The sequence below is a fragment of the Trichechus manatus genome, unplaced genomic scaffold, assembly GCF_000243295.1.
Source record: "Trichechus manatus latirostris isolate Lorelei unplaced genomic scaffold, TriManLat1.0 scaffold00044, whole genome shotgun sequence".
NCBI lineage: Eukaryota > Metazoa > Chordata > Mammalia > Sirenia > Trichechidae > Trichechus > Trichechus manatus.
The window spans coordinates 1458958-1476539 of record NW_004443980.1 but is presented as its reverse complement, the minus strand read 5'-3'; the positions used below and the strand labels follow the sequence as shown (position 1 = coordinate 1476539).

At 43.4% G+C, this 17582-nt stretch overlaps 1 protein-coding gene across 1 annotated transcript in view; it reads left to right on the top strand.

The window, feature by feature from the left end:
* FAM124A (family with sequence similarity 124 member A) overlaps positions 1-17582 on the top strand; it is a 114529-nt gene that overhangs the window by 16447 nt on the left and 80500 nt on the right. The window contains exon 2 of the mRNA XM_004376565.1: positions 5980-6011. Coding sequence (XP_004376622.1) covers positions 5980-6011 — 32 coding nt within the window. The remainder of the gene's footprint in view (positions 1-5979; positions 6012-17582) is intronic.

Below are 17582 nucleotides of genomic sequence, written 5' to 3'. Positions count from 1 at the left end.
CTTGTAATTTTGGTTTGGGTTTTGCAAATTCCCTAAACTTCTGCTTATCTGGAAATGCCCTAATTTCACCATCATATTTGAGAGACAGTTTTGCTGGATATATAATTCTTGGCTGGCAGTTTTTTTCCTTCATGACTTTATATATGTCATCCCATTGCCTTCTTGCCTGCATGGTTTCTGATGAGTAGTCCAAGCTTATTCTTATTGACTCTCCTTTGTAGATGACTTTTCATTTTTTCCTAGCCACTCTTAAAATTCTCTCTTTATCTTTGGTTTTGGCAAGTTTGATTATAATGTCTTGGTGACCGTATATGGGGTTTGATGAGCATCTTGGATAGATACCTTGTCATCTTTCACAATATCCGGGAAGTTTTCTGCCAACAAATCTTCAACAGTTCTCTCTGTATTTTCTGTTATCCCCCGCTCCCTCCGTTCTAGAACTCCAATCACTCGTAGGTTATTCCTCTTGATAGAATCCCACATAATTCTTAGGGTTTCTTCATTTTTTTTAAATCCTTTTATCTGATTTTTCCTCAAATAAGTTGGTGTCAAGTGCTTTATCTTCAATCTCACTAATTCTGTCTTCCATTGCCTCAGTTCTGTTCCAATGACTTTCTATTGAGTTACCTAATTCTGAAATTTTGTTGTTAATCTTCTGGATTTCTGATTGTTGTCTCTCTATGGATTCTTGCAGCCTATTAAATTTGTCATTATGTGCTTCTCTATCTTTTTAAGTTCCTCTGTTGCGTGTTCTGTGTTTTGTCTAATATCCTTCCTGATCTCTTGAAGAGTTCTGTATATTAATCTTTTGTATTCTGCCTCCGGTAATCCCAAGAAATTTTCTTCTGGAAAATTTCTGTATTCTTTATTTTGGGAGTTTGTTGAAGCCATCATGGTCTGCCTCTTTATGTGATTTGATAGTGACTGTTGTCTCTGAGCCATCAATAAGTTACTGTATTTATTTATTTTATGTTTGCTTACTGTGTCCTGGCTTCTTGTTTTGTTTTGTTTTGATACTCCCAAAGAGGCTGCTCGTGAGCTAGTTTGATTATTGGCACCTTTGAAGCTCTAATGTCCTGTCACCAGGTGGTTAGATCTGTTACTAGGTATGTGAGCCCAGGAGTCCGCCCACTCCTCCTGTGTGGATTCAGCTCGGGTGTCCAGGTAGCCAGCCACCAAGTGTGTGGTGCAGGCTCTCACCTACAGTCTTAGACAGGCATGGGTGATTGGTGTAGGCACAGGCATCTGGCTGCAGCCGGGGGACACACTCTGAGCAAGTCAGGGGGCTGATAGCTGCCCCCGAGTGTCCAGGAGGAAAGCGTATCCCCATTCCCTAGAGCACTTAGGTGGGTAGGTTTTCCAGCTGGACTATGAGCACCCAGTGTTGTTACCTGTGAGTTCTGAGGGGCACCTCTTATTCTTGGGCCCCTATTGCAGGTGGCTAGGTGACGTGGGTGGAGCCACCAGTCCTCAGGCCCCTGATGTGGGTAGGTGAAGACCCTGCTGAATGGGTGGAGTGGTGTCAGATGTCACAAACCTACCACTTCACAGCTGAAACAGTTGAAGTTAGACTTCAGGTGTATACCCTGTTGTATTATGATACTGAGGGCCTATGCAATTGAAATGGGCCCACACAAGTCTATGTAGGGGGAAAGACACTCAAAGTCTGTGGATCCCTTATGCCTGTGCCTAGGCAAAGGAGCTGTGCCTACGCTGAGTTCCTGGCTTAGGGGAGCTGACTTTTTCCTCCTGTTTGTTAATTTGTTCCCTCTCCAAGGCCAGGAGAATGGTTCAGGCCGTGTGACGGGTCCTACTTCTGGCCCAGGGGACTCAGCAGTCCCTGAAGCCGTCCTGAACCCCGTGCAGAGCAGGGAGTGAGGAGGTAAATGGGAGAGAGGGTTTTTCCCTAAGGGGGTGTTTTTTATCCGCGCTGTAGGCCATACCCAAATACGTATGTTTTGCAGATCGAGGGCTGCTTCTCACTGGTTCTGGGTGGCCGAGTAGACTGTGCCACTGGGTCTCTCCCAGTGTGGAAAATGCCTCCCAAGTGCTGCTGCTTGCCTGCCTCACCACTCACCCCCAGGCTGATCCAGGTGGAAGGGCTCCGGCTTCTGCCAGGTCAGGTGTGGAAACTCCTTGCTGCTTCTGAACCATCTCTCCCTCCCCCTGCCACTCAGTCTGATTCCTCAACTTTACCTTTGATGTTCAGGGATCCTAGATTGTCGTATATAATCGATTCACTTGTTTTTTTGGGTCTTTGTTGTAAGAGGGACCACCAGAAGCATCTGACTACTCTGCCATCTTGGCCCCACCTCCTTGACATCTTTGCTTTTTAACCCTTCGGAAAGGTCTTTTGCAGTATATTTGTCCAATGCAATACATGAGAGATGTAGGTTATTTTAACTAGTTAGAATTTTTTAAAGAATATTTTGTATGTACTTTTGTTAATGTGGCAAGAAGGACAATTGAGGGAAAATTGGACGATTGCGGAAAGACAACACGAGACTAAGTAAATAAAGCAAGTGCAGATCTATAAAATTAAACATAATGAACCAGCCTATTTGCCTATGTCCCCCAGCTGCCACCTTGGCAGAATAAATACCTGTGTGCCTAGGAGATGGATTTCCTACTGAGAATGACTTAGAGACACTGTGGGGAGAAAACCAGTGGCTTCTGTCATGGATTGAATTTTGTCCCCCCAAAATGTCTGTCAACTTGGCTAGGCCATGATTCCTAGTATTGTGTCATTGTCCACCATTTTCTCATCTGATGTTATTTTCCTATCTGTTGTAATTCCTATCTCTACGATGTTCATGAGATGGGATTAGCGGCAGTTACGTTCATGAGGCAGGACTCAGTCTACAAGATTAGGTTGTGTTTTAAGCCAATGTCTTTTGAAATATGAAAGAGAGAAGCAAGCAGAGAGACGGGGGACCTTATACCACCAAGAAACAAGAGCCTGGAGAATAGTGCGTCCTTTGGACCCAGGGTCCCTATGCTGACAAGCTCCTAGACTAGGGGAAGATTGATGACAAGGACCTTCCCCCAGAGCCGAAGAGAGAGATAGCCTTCTCCTGGAGCTGACACCCTGAATTCGCCCTTCTAGCCTCCTAGACTGTGAGAGAATAACTTTCTCTTTGTTGAAGCCATCCACTTGCGGTATTTCTGTTATAGCAGCACTAGATAACTAAGATAGCTTCTATACTGAGTACATTGTTAGAGAGGGAGGTTTTAACAGCCACACAAGTAAGGCAGAAACTTGGCAGAGTAAGTAAGGCACATCCTTGGCCAAACTCCCATTCTCACAGAGGCCGAATGCCAGGTGCTGACTTTTCAGCATAGGAGCAGGATGGGTAATTTTACCCTGCCTCTTGTTGTTGGTAGTTGCTGTAGAGTCAAACTCATGGTGACCCCATGTGTGCAGAGTAGAACTGCTCCATAGAGTTTTAAAGGCTGTAATCTTTCAGAAGCAGATTGCCAGGCCTTTCTTCTAAGATGCCTGTGGGTAGTTTCGAACCACCAACCTTTCAGAGCCCAGCGCTTAACTGGTTGCCCCACGCAGGGACTCCTCCCTGCCCCTAGCCCTTCCTTTTCCCTTTTCCTATCACAACTTACATCCTGTTACCCTAATATCCAGCAGGGTGCTTCTCAGATGGAACTGAAATGTGTCAAATCAGCATGCACCTTCATGTTTCCTGACTGTTAGCCATTCCTTAATGCAGAAGCCTTCATGGCTAAGCCTCCCTTACTCCTCTCACTGCTCACGTCAGCATAGAAACATCTCCCCAGGATGTGGTGTCAGCATTTGAAGAATGTCCATTTGCAGTGGTTTAACCCTTTGGGGGTAGGTAGGTTAACGCACTCAGCTGCTAATCAAAATCTTGGAGGTTCAAGTCCACTCAGAGACACCTCAGAAGAAAGGCCTGGCATTCTACTTCTGAAAATTAGCCATTGAAAACCCTATGGAGCACAATTCTACTCCAGCACACATGGAGTCAACATGAGTTGGAGTTGACTTGATGGCAGCTGTTTTTTTAACCTTTTAGGGAGTCATGAACCCCTTGAAGATCTATTAAAAACTTTGAACTTCTCCCCAGAAAAATAAGCATCTGTTTCAAAATTTGCCAGTACTTGTAGATGGTCAGGGACCTCCAGAATCCCATCTGGGGGGCTCACAGAGCTAGTATGAAGAACCCGTTTTCTAAAATAGCTTTCAAGTTTTGCTTTTTAAAAAACATTTTTTTTATTGAGGTATATCTTAGTTATCTAGTGCTGCTGTAACAGAAATACCACAAGTGATGGCTTTAACAAATGAAAATTTATTTTCTCACAGTTTAGGAGGCTAGAAGTCTGAATTCAGGATGCCAGCTCTAGCGGGGAGGGCTTTCTCTCTGTCAGCTCTGGAGATCTCTTCTGAGCTTCTTCTCCTGGGCATTATTCATCTAGCGTGGCATCTCTTTTCCCCCATCTCAGCTTGCTAGCTTGTGTTTAATCTCTTTTATATCTCAAAAGAGAATGATTTAAGATATGCCCTACACTAATCCTGCCTCATGAACATAACAAAGACAATCCATTCCCAAATGGGATTATAACCACAGGCATACTGAACCTGTACCAGCTGCTGTCGAGTCGATTTCGACTGGTGGCATGGTGGTTAAGCATTCGGCTGCTAACCAAAAGGTAAGAAGTTCGAATCCACCAGCCACTCCTAGGAAACCCTATGGAGCAGTTCTGCTCTGTCCTGTAGGTTCACTATGAGTTAGAATCGACTTGACGGCAATGAGTTTTTTGTTTTTACTAGATCAGCACCCCACTCTCAGTACCAAATTCTGTATTAGTCATCTAGTCCTGCTATAACAGAAATACCACAAGTGGATGGGTTTAACAAACAGAAATTTATTTTCTCACAGTTCAGGAGGCTGGAAGTCCAAATTCAGGGTGCCACCTCTAGGGGAAGGCTTTCTCTTCCTGTCAGCTCTGGGGGAAGGTCCTTGACTCTTCGGCTTCTGTTTCCTGGTTCTTTGGAGGTTTCCGTGTGGCTTGGCATCAATTTTCCCCCATCTCTGCTTGCTAGCTTTTGTTTAATCCTAAGAGATTGACTCATGATACACCCTACGCTAATCCTGTCCCATTAACATAACAGAGACAACCCATTCCCAACTGTGATTATAACCACAGGCATAGAGGGTGAGATTTACAACACATATTTTGGGGGGACACAGTTGAATCCATAACAAGGTAAAACTCACATAACCTGAAATTAACCATTTTAAAGTGTACAATTCTGTGGCATTATCTTCATAATGATGTGCAACCATCATCCTTATCAAGATCCAAAATGGTTTCTTTACCCCCAAAGAAGACCCCATACCCATTAAGTATTGCTCCCTGTTCCCCTCTCTCTCCAGCCCCTGGCAATCACTAATCTGCTTTCGATCTGAATTTTTCATATAAATGGAATCATCCAATATGTGACATTTTGTGTATGTCTTCTTTGACTCAGCATATTTTTGTCGAGGTTCATCCCCATTGGCTCATGCATCAGTTCCTCATTCTTGCTTATGGCTGAATAATATTCCATTCTGTGGGTACACCACATTTTGTTTATCCATTCTTCTGTTGATGGACATTTGGGTGGGTCCACCTTTTGGCTGTTAGGAATAATGCTACTATCAACATCCATATACAAGTATTTTTTGAATACCTGTTTTAATTCTTCGGGGTATACACTCAGTAATAGAATTGCTGGGTCAGATGATAACTCTGTGTTTAACTTCTTAAGGTACTGCCAGTGAAGTTTTGCTTTTGAATTCAGATATAACTTGACTCTTGCACAAGTCAAACCTCAGCACTACAGTAATTAGTGACATTTCTTTACCAGTTAAATGCTACTGATTGTTTAAATTTCTAGTTGGAATAAATTACTGGATAAAGAAAAACACTGTATAATCCTGCTGACGCTGAGGTTTTGTGTTTCAGGTCAGACTACAGCCACATGTCCTCCGCCAGCAGTAAGTATCTCTTAAATATCCTTCAGCATTGTCTTAAACAGTTCCCCGAGGGGTCAGTGCCTCTGCTGCCGTCTACGTGATATATGCTTTAATAGTAAGTAAGAATCACCAAAGCTGTCCTTGCCAAAAAATGGGAGAAGAATGTTCTCATTCTGCAAGTAGAGGCTTTTCTTCGAGAATTTGATTGTACCATGATTTCAGTACTAGCTATGCCAGTACTTTCCCTATGGACATTCAGCCTGAAGGATCTAGCCAGGCTTTATCAGCACATATACTTCTCGAAACACCTTCTCCGAAGAGTCTGAAATCATTCATTCATTCATCAAACATTTATCAAATACCTGCTCCCTACAGCTGCTCTTGGAAACCTTGGTGGTGTAGTGGTTAAGAGTTTGGCTGCTCTCCAAACGGTCGGCAGTTTGAATCCACCAGGTGCTCCTTGGAAACCCTATGGGACAGCTCTACTCTGTCCTACAGTGTTGCTATGAGTCGAAATCGACTCAATGGCAACAGGTTTTTTACAGATATTCTAGAGAGCAGTGGTAGTTCAGTGGTAAAATTCTGACCTTCGATGCGGAGACCTGTGTTCAATTCCCGGCCAATGTACAACCATCACCCATCTGTCAGTGGAGGCTTGTGTGTTGCTATGATGCTGAACAGATTTCAGCAGAGCTTCCAGACTAAGACAGACTAGGAAGAAAGGCCCGGCAATCTAGTTCCAAAAAATCAGCCAGTAAAAACCCTATGGATCACAACAGTTCGATCCTGTTGTGCATGGGGTCACCATGAATCAGGGGCTGACTTGTCAGCAGCTAACAACAACAGCAGCAGGTACTCTGGAGTCTCTGGGTGGTGCAGATGGTTAATGGGCTCAGCTGCTAACTGAAAGGTTAGCACATCAAGTCCACCCAGAGGCATCTTGGAAGAACGGCCTAGCAATCTAGTTCTCAACAATCAGCCATTGAAAACCCTGTGGAGCACAGTTCTACTGTGACAGACGTGGGGTTGCCATAAGTCAGAATTGACTGGATGGCAACTTGTTATTGTGGGCAGGCACTCTGCTAGCAGGTCACTTGAAGCACATTCACTGGATCCGTGGCATGGCCCCAACTCGTCTGTTGGCACATTTCCTCCTTTGTATTTCTGCATCTGCAGACAAGTATCATTCCCTTCCCAGTATGGGGGGAACTGCCATCTGTGACAAAATCCTGCAAAGTATGTCAGTAGCAATACCAATGTAGGTTATAATTACGGAGTTTAGCTATCATTTCTTCATTCAGTGTAGCCAAAAAGAATATAGACATTTTTAACAATCTTTCTTTCTTTATTCATAATTCCTAGCTTATAGGTGATTATTGTATGTGGTAAAAATGACTACAAATATGTTTTTAAGACACTAAGCATAAAAGGGTGCTTTATTTAATACTAAATTACAAGTAAATCTGTTTGCAGGAAATTGTCTCATGTCTAGAAATAATTTACAGTCATTAAGAGCACTACATACGTGACCAAATCCAGTCAGATTGATTGAATACTTATTTTAAAATAAAAAATAATTCTTACAATAAAAGCCCTGATTTTTTGAATCGGTAAATACTGCATTGTTTTGCCTACCTCACTATCCTGCTAAACTCTCAATTCTGAATAGTTCCCAAGTGGAGAGACACTTAATTGGATTATTCTGTTTATTGACGTTCAGGATTAGTTTTCTTTTGCAGTAAGAGACTGTGCAGAAAGCTGTAGATCTGGAATTGTAATTTAGTGTCAAATTATATTTTGTTATTAGTATAACTGCAACGAGCAATTTCTGATCATCTCAGCCAACTGGAGACGGAATGTTGCCCCTTAGTTATTAAGAACCATTAGTAATAATGAGAATCATGCTCCAGTGTTTTGCACTCATTCCCCGAAGCTTTCTCATCCCTAAAATCAGAGAACACTCTTTTGAACTCTCTCTCTATGCTGCCGTCCTTATTCCTCTCAGTTTTGCCCAGAGGCTACATTTTTTTTAAGAATGATTTTTATAAAATACTTGCCTGAAGCCTTTACTCAATTTGTAGCTCTCAAATCAATCCTCTGGGTCACAGCAAAGCACCGCTCTCGTCAGTGAGGCCCTTAATTTGGTTTGGGATGTTCTCCTCTCCATTACTTAATTGTGGTTTCTAAGCTGGGATTTCTCTTAGTGCACCTGGGATCAACACCGTGTTATTGCTCTTCCTTTCACTTTAACTACTTGGGGGTTCTTGCCTTACATTACACCTCAATGGCAGGGCCTCGTCTTGAATGAGTCTGTCTATGTGTTTCACTTGGCTTAAACAAGTAGGGGTTTGTTTTCCTCCAATATTAAAAAAATCCAGAGGAGGCAGTACAGGTCCAATGTGGAGGCTCCTTTAATCTTTCTGGTTTACCATTCTCAGCTTTTAGTTTCCATTCCCTGGGTTGCCTCAGAGTTACAGTATGGCTGCCTCTGCTACAGCCAGCTCATCCTTCTTCTAGACAGGAGGAAAGGAAAGGAAAGGGAAGGGCAAATGGCACCTGCCGCTGAGTCATCCCCCTTTTTAAGGAGTTTTACCAGAGACGCTACCTGGGAATTTCTCTTATCCCTGTTGGCTAGATCTTGGTCACATGTTTATCCCTATTTGCAAGGGAGTCTGGGAAATGTAATATATTTTTGGAAGATTTGTTGCTGCCAGTACAGTCAGGGTTCTGTTCATAAGGAAGCAGAGGAGAGTGGATACTGGTGGGCACCTGGCTGTCTGCCCCAGGTGTTGCCTGGCCTGCCTTTCCTCTCAGCCAGGAGCATAAATCCATCCATGCCCATACTCAGGGAGGCCTTGGATAGTCGATGAGAGATAACAGTGGACCCTTTCTGGAAAAAAAGAAAAAGTCTGGAGTCTTAAATCTGTCCTTTAAAACATAGACTTGACAGAGCTGCAGTAAGAAAAAGCATTTTCCAAGTAGATTTTAAAAATAACTTTTTGCCATAAACGAGACGATCTTGCTCAGGGTGCTGAGTAGAGAGAAACTTAGTAAGCTGACTATTTATGCTGAATGATTCAGTCGTAGGGTCACCCACCCTGACAGTCACTCAGTGCTGGCACCTCTGTGTGACCAGAGGCCCAGAGGGCTTGACTGCAGCCATTTTTCCACAGTCCCCATTTGTTGGTCCTGGGAGCCACCCTGCATCTCACTGTCAGCTTCTCTCAACTGGCTGGCCTGTTTCTGAGTAATTCCTGGTTCCTGATTGCAATTCTAACCGCTCAGTATTGAGAAGCGGACGTTTCTATGTCTTAGAGTGGTTCTTACTCAACAGTCACATCATCATCTACCCATTTGTTCTGAGCTCACAGGATCGTAAATACTTTCTTGGGGTGAGCTAGCGGCAGAGCTGCCTTTGTCCGTAGTTGATTCCGTCATCACTAATTGTCATGAGGGCTTCCTCCAGAGAGCACCAGCCACTCTACTTGGTCGTCGTCTTTCCCTCAGAATGCAGGGGGCTACTTCCCACGCACTTCCTCCTGCCGCCTGCCCCTGATGGGGGAAACAGATGGGCCATCACCTACAGAAGGGTGCAAAAGCAAAGGCATGGGCATCAGGTGTCCTAGGTTCTAGTCCTGGTTCCGCCATGAACTAGCCATGTACTCCTGGGCAAGTCACTTACCCTCTGTGGGCCTGTTTCCTCCTGTGTGGAACAAGGTGATTGGGCTGGATGGCTTCTGAAGGCCCTTCCAGAAGGTCTGGGATGGTGAGGTTTTGACTGCCTTACAAACTGCTCTAAGAAGAGACTCAGGGAAGAAGGAGGACTGGAAAGGAGGGGGTAACTGGAGAGTCTGTCCCTTTTCTATTTGCTTTCTCTTTGACCCCAATTAAGAATCCAGATGGCAGGCATCCTCTCTGGTGGTCTGTGGTGTTAATCCTGAAGCTTGGACTGTTCAGAGTCAATCCAAGCATCTGGGTGCTGTGAGCTTCCTTTGAGTCTGTTGCTGTAGAGATGGCGTGGTGAGAGGCAGCAGCTTCTTTCTCCCCCCTGCCTCCAGGACACGGACAAGGGGTGGTGTGGGGAGGGCACACAGGTCATTGCGCAGCCTGCTTTTTCCTCAGCCTCACAGATCACAGAATCACACATCCAGTAACGGTGTCATTTACCCTCTGTCCAACTGTGAGGTGTGGCTAAGAGGCTTCTTTAAAAGATGATTTTGTTTTGTTTGGATGGATTTTTTCAGGTTTTGAAGGTTCAGTTCCATTTGCCTTTTCTAGATTGGCAGAGTGGATGGGCTTTTTCTTTCTGTTTTCTGAAAACCTAAACTCACTGTTGGTGCTCAGAAGATCTCAAAAAATCATGCTTCTTAAGGAAGATAATTGAACTTATGCTCTCAGAATTTTAGACTGCTTTTCTAGAACACCAGTTAGAATATCATCAAGCCACTGTATACAGTTTGCATTCTTGAAGGATTTAAATAAAAGGGAAAATCTTATAAACAGAGTAAAGAAAAAATAGTAATTATACCAGGAAAAAAATGAACTGTGCCACACAATGCAAATGAAATTCCCATCATATAGCATTGACTATTTTCATTCAAATAAAAATTATAATCATACTTGAAGAATTGCTGTTTGAAGATGCTGGCAGCTCCAAATGATATTTTTAGGACAATATAACCCTCCTTGAGAGTCTCTAGTCCCAGAGTGAGACCAGTGTGAAGTAGTCAACGAGTTCACTAATTTTCTCTATTTGAGGCTGTTCCCCAGGAGTCTTCTCTATTTGCCCTTCTAATTCCTACCCTAAAACTGTTCCTTCTCAAAGGTCTGATGTACTCATTAACTCTTAACCCAGCACCTTACAACTGCCAGAGATCTGCCCCTTTGTATTTTTCAAAGCACAAATGGTAAAGGGCCAGTCCAGGTGATACGGAGGGCGTCTCAGCCCCCTGGAGGTCCCCCGAGGAATTCTGTCTGTGGAAATTAGGGAGAAAGGGCCATGAACTGTGTGTACTCTGCTTATTTGAGTCCAGCAGGCAGTACCACACTGTGCAAAAAAGGCACAGGATGGGGGGGCGGGACCCATTCTTCAACCTGCTCTGGCCTCAGACTCCCGGCCTCCTCCGTTTTTACCCTCGTTTTGTTTTTCCAGGGTCCCTGGGTGGCACAAATGTCTTGCGCTCCACTGCTAACCTAAAGGTTGATGGATCAAACCCACCAAGTGGTCCTGCAGAAAAAATTCCTGGCAATCTGCTCTTGTAGATATTACAGCCAAGAAAACCCTATGGAGCAGTTCTACTCTATAACACATGGGATCACCATAAGTCAGAATTGACTTGATGGCAGTGGGTTTCTTTTTCCAATGTCCTGCTCTGTCCTTCCCATGACTCAGGTCGCGTTCCTGGTTCCTGCTCATGTTCACCATGCAGGCACAGAGCTCCCACAGACTGTGGGTCTGATGGAATACTGCCCCTCAGCTTCCTGGGGCCGCCAGGTCTGTGAGCCATCCTTGAGGACAGCCCCAGCCAGGCCTGGCTTCTGCTTTGGGCCATGTACACACGCATCTTGTGGGAAAGAGTCAGGTGGATTGCCAGTGTTTTTTAAATAGGCAAGTTGAGCCGTTTGGGTTAATTGCAAGGTACTGTAGCTTCCTCTGGAGCCCTGGTGGCACAGTGGTTATGAGTTCAGCTGCTGACTGAAAGGTCGGCAGTTCAAATCCACCAGCAGCTCCTTGGAAATCCTATGGGGCAGTTCTGCTCTGTCCTATAGGGTTGTTATGAGTCGGACAGCAAGGGTAGCTTGTCTGGGGAGCTCTGGTGGCACAGTGGTTAAAGCACTCAGCTGCTGACTGAAAGGTCGGTGGTTCAAACCCACCAGCTGCACCGTGGGGGAAAGATGTGGCAGTCTGCTTCCATAAAGATTACGGCTTTGGAAACTCTATGGGGCAGTTCTACTTTGTCCTATAGGGTCACTGTGAGTTGGAATCCACGGCAGTGGGTTTTAAAAGCAGCAGTTGAAAGGTATGATTGCATATGGTAGAACTAATCACTGATGGGGAATATCTGAATACATAATGACCTGTGACTCAATTTCCAACAGCTATATTCAGACCTAGGTTAATGAAAATTATTTCCTTTCTGTTTTTTTCTTTTTATTGTTGTAATTAAATGAAGTTTACATTTGAAGTTCGTCTCCCATACAGAATTTTTTTTTTTTTACATACATTGTTATGAGACCCCAACCGCTCACCCCATTCTTCCTTTCTGTTTTTATTAGAGGAGATGGTATCTTATAGACGGACTTTACTCATTTTAGAACCAGTTCTTATCACGTCTCCAAAAAAAAAGGAAGATCAGTATTTTGGAAGAGGTGATAGTAGCCAATTTAACTTTGAGCCATTTGTAAATTTCATATTTTCTTTTTTTCTCTGTGCAATACTTTCCCCATTCATGATTCTCGGAACAAATATTCTTTCAGAGTCGTAGTCCGTAAGTAGAGACAAAACATAAATCAATTTATTAAATCTTATGAACAACAATTTTAACCTTGAACTTGCTTAATTTCGTGATCAGCATGGAATTGGCACTGTACGTAGTTTGCAAAATGACTCAAAAATCCACGTACTCCATCCCCAGCTTCACACCCCTACTGCAGTAAAAGCATCAAAATGAAAGTCACCGATGTTCTCTAAACTAGCCTTTCAGACCAAGTTAGCTGTGGATGGTAATACTCTTTAGGAACAGACTTAACAAGAGAGCTTAAGTATCTCAGTTTAGGTCAGTCACAACTTTCATTCATATCCTGCTTCCTCAGTTTCCAAAGGGCTTATTAGTAATACTGATGGTGTTTGCCGTACAGTTGTAAACCCAGCAGTTTATATAAAACAAATAAAAGCAATGGGGAAATCATATACCAGTTTCAAAATGCAGGGAAATTATAGGATTTTGAATTTCTGCTTTACTGCTCTGCAGAGCTTGGAGTGCCTCAGGGTGCCACTTCTGGCAAATGAACCTCAAATAAGAACTGTTGCCGTTTTTACTATGTTTAAGACCATGTTTCAGCACAACAGTGACGTTCATGTGCTGGACCATTGGCACATGAGATTTAGGGTGAGCTGCTGCTGCACAGCTGCCGTCACTCTCAGTGGTTGGAGGCAGGCTGTCTGTGAGGGCCCTTGCGTTTGACATTGCCCCACTGACAGCACTTACCACCTCAGTGTGTGGCCGTGGCTGCAGAGACCAGTGAGAAGCCACTAAAACGCTGTGCTCACGGAAAGGAAACATCAGTCTGATTTCCTTGTCCAGCCCGTTCTCCCTTGTAGCTCTGCCTTCCAAGTAGACTGTAGGATTAAAGCTTTTACTCAGATATAGCTGTCACGTTCCCTGAGACAGACACCGGGGTCATCTACAGCTGCTGCCCCATACCTGTGTGGGAGCGTGCCCTAAGGCTTCTTCTCCCCTCTCAAGAATGCACTGGCCTCACTCCAGCTTCCCTAACAGTGGAGAGGGGGCCCTGCCGCTGGAAGCTCTTCTTGCAGCCCCAAGCGTTGAGATTTCAAGTTCTCTGTGGTGAGTCTGGCTCACCACAGATAAGCAAAAAGAAGAAAACTCAGAATCCTACCACTCAGAAACAACTGCTGTTCATAACTTGATGTATGCCTTTATAGATTCTTTCCAGGTTTACTCTTTTTTTGTAGGTGGTAAAATACATGTAACAAAATAGTTTCCATTTCAACCATTTTTATGTGCACAATTTGTTGTCATTAATTACATTCACCAGGTTGTGTAACCATCACCACTGTCCATTTCTAAATTTTCTCATCACCGCTAACACAGACTCAGTGCTCCTCCAGTGTAGGTCTTCTTTCCCCTCCCCCAGCCCCAGGTAGCCACTAATCAGCTTTAGTCTGTATGCGTTTGCCTATTCTGGATAGTTCAAGTAAGTGGGATCGTATAATGTTTCTCCTTTTGTGTCTGACTTACTTCACTCAGCCTATTTTCAGGGTTCATCCATATCATAACATGAATCAGAACTTCATTTCTCTTTATGACTGAGTAATAGTCCATTGTATATATGTACCACATTTTGTGTATCCATTCATTTGTTGATGGGCATTTAGGTTGTTTCCAGCTTTTGGCTATTGTGAATAGTGCTGCAGTGAACATTGGTGTACAAGTATTTGTGTCTGTTTCAAACCTTTTGGAGGTATATATATATATATATATATAAAATATATATTTACACACACATACATTATAATTTTCTTACTAAATACATTAATATATACCTAACATATAATACATAGATATGAGTGACATTGCTGGATCATATGGTAATTCTGTATTTAACTTTCTGAGGAAAGTTTTGAGACACTCTTTCTAATGAGTTCTTGCTCTTTTATATCAGGGCTGGCGCCACTTAGCATGTAGTTTATATGGTGACACTAATAAAGAGGGCCATAGGCCTGCGTGTGTCATTTGTGGTAGGCCTAGGTCTTGCAGCGCTCAGCGGAAAGGCCAGCCACGGCCTCCGAGCCACCGACCGTCAGCTGATGTGGATAGTGGTGTCCCACTCGCTTCATGCTCTGTAGCTGCCCCAAGAGGCTGTTTTGGCCTGGCAGAGCATATGACATCACCGGCTGGAAAACTTGCTACTCAAAGTGTGGTCCAGGGACCAGCATCACCTGAAAGCTTGTTAGAAATGCAGAATCCCAGCCCCACCCCAGACCTCCTGAGTCAGGTGAGTTGTTTGTACTGAAAGTTTGAGGAGCACTAGCCCGTCTCCCCAGGAAGCAGGATTGCTCTTAAGTCATACCTGATAGATGTAGTTTATCCAAACTTAATATTTTTAGATTTTAAAATTTTAGTGGTGTCATCTATGGGATCTAGGACCTGCTTAATGTCCAGATGTGAAAATATTTCACTTGCTGTTTAAATTATTTCATTGATAATTTGAAAGAAAAATAGTAGTATTTCTCTACTGAGAGTGGTTTATTTTAAAATAGGAGATATGTCCCACGTGAGGCAAGCTGAAGGTGGTTGTTTGTGGAGCAGGTGGGAACCTTCCATGTTGGCTCATGGAAGTAGCAAACGAAGCCTCAGAGATGAATGAAACTACTGAAGCTGAAAAGGAAGGTGCATTTAGACAGTTACTGGGCGGTGTGAGTCTATATCCATAATCTCTGAGTGGGAACCTGGAAAGGCTAGACAGTACTACTCTGTGACAGTTGATAAGAAAAAGCAATAACCAAAGACATGCATGAGGACATCCAAGGGTGAGGACAATATATCATGCAGAAAAGCCCTTTGATACTTTGCTGCACTGGCATCTGTTTCCCAAAAAATAGTGTAGTCTCTCTGGCTTCAAAGATAAGTATTAATAGTATGGATTCAGCTACACAGCGGGTGTCGATTTATATCCAGGATGTGGAACAGAAACGGTATACCAGGAGGTCGCCTCCTCATGCCCACACTTCGCCTGAGAACCTGGTGAAACTTCAGGGGCATCGAGTCTGACCAGGGTTCTTGGGACTCTGTGGGGGCGGGGGGGTAGCAGTGAGTAGCTGTCACCACGCATGCCCCTGACATGTCTGGTGCTTTTCTCTATTTTAAAATAATTTTTATTACCCAAATAATATAGAGTTGCTGTAGAAGGTCAGAAAATAGCAAAAAGAAGAAAACCCAGAATACTACCATCCAGAAAAAACCACTATTTGTAATTTGGTGTATACCTTTATACAGTTTTTTTTTCTGAGCATCTATATTCCTATAAATGTACATTATTACAAAAATTGGTATTATTACAAAAATTCAGTGATTTTTTTCACCAGGGCATTCAGGATATATTTTATAAGCACATTCTAATTTTCTCACTAAATATATTGTGTATGGCTTCCTGTGTCCAGTAAACTTACTTCTACAGTGTGTTGAATATCCATGCCATGTTCCATTGCATTTCTGCACCACGCTTTATTCACGAGCACCCTGTTGTTGGACCTAGAGATCGGATTCAGGTTTTCACAGTTAGAAACAGCATTGCCGGGAACATCCTGGTACTAAGTCTTTGTGCACATCCTTCAGTATTTCCTTAGCATAAATTCCTACAAGTGGAATTGCCAGAGTAAAAATTATTCATACCTTTTTTTTTAATTGTTGTAGTTTAAATGAAGTTTACATTTCAAGTTAGTCTCCCATATGAAATGTTATACATACATTGTTATGTGACCCTAATTGCTCACCCCATTCTGCGATAGCACACTCCTCCTTTCCACCCCTGATTCCCAGTGTCCATTCAAACAGCTCCTAACCCTCCCTGCCTTCCCATCTCACCTCCGTACAGAAGCTGCCCATTTAGTCTCTTGTACCTACTTGAGCTAAGAGGCACAGTCCTCACGAGTATCACTTTATGTCCCACAGTCCAGTCCAATCCCTGTCTGAAGAGTTGGCCTCGGAAATTGTTTTATTTCTGGCTGATAGAGAATCTGGGGGCCATGCTTTCTGGGGTTCCTCCAGTCTCAGTCAGACCATTAAATCTGGTCTGCTTACTAAAATTTGAGTTCTGCACCCCACCTTTCTCCTGCTCCATCCAGGACTCTCTGTTGTATTCCCTGTTGGGGTGGCCATTGGTGGTAGCCGGGCACCATCTAGTTCTTCTGGTCTCAGGCTGATGAAGTCTCTGGTTTCTGTGGCCCTTTCTGTCTCTTGGGCTAATACTTCCCTTGTGTCTTTGGTGTTCTTCATTCTCCTTTACTCCAGGTGGTTGGGACCAATTGATGCATCTTAGATGGCTGCTTGTAAGCTTTTAAGATCCCAGATGCCACTCACTGAGGTAGGATGAAGAACATTTTCTTGATAAGCTTTGTTATGCCAGTTGACCTAGATGTCTCCTGAAATCAGGGTCCCCAAACCCCTACCCCTGCTACTCTGTCTCTCAAAGTATTTGATTGTATTCAGGAGACTTCTTAGCTTTGGTTTAGTCCAGTTGTGCTGACTTCCCCTGTAGTGTGTGCTGTCCTTCCCTTCGCCTAAGATGATTCTTATCTACTATCTAGTTAATAAATAACCCTCACCCTCCCTCTCCACCCTCGTAACCATCAAAGGATGTTTTCTTCTGTTTTTAAATCTTTTCTTGAGTTCTTATAATAGTAGTCTTATACAGTGTTTGTCCTTCTGTGACTGACTAAATTCACTCAGCATAATAAGTGCCAGCTTCCTCCGTATTATACAATGCTTCATGGCTTCATCGTTGCTCTTTATCGTTGCATAGTATTCTATTATGTGGATATACCATAATTTGTTTATCCATTCGTCCATTAATGGGCACCTAGGTTGTTTCCATCTTTTTGCTATTGTGAACAGTGCTGCAGTGAACATGAGTGTGCATATATCTATTCGTGTGACCGCTCTTATTTCTCAAGGATATATTCCAAGGAGCGGGATAGCTGGATTGTATGCTACTTCTATTTTTAGCTTTTTAAGGAAGCACCAAATCGATTTCTAAAATGGTTGTACCATTTTACATTCTGACCAACAGTGTATAAGTGTTCCAGTCTCTCCACAACCTCTCCAGCATTTATTATTTTGTGTTTTTTGG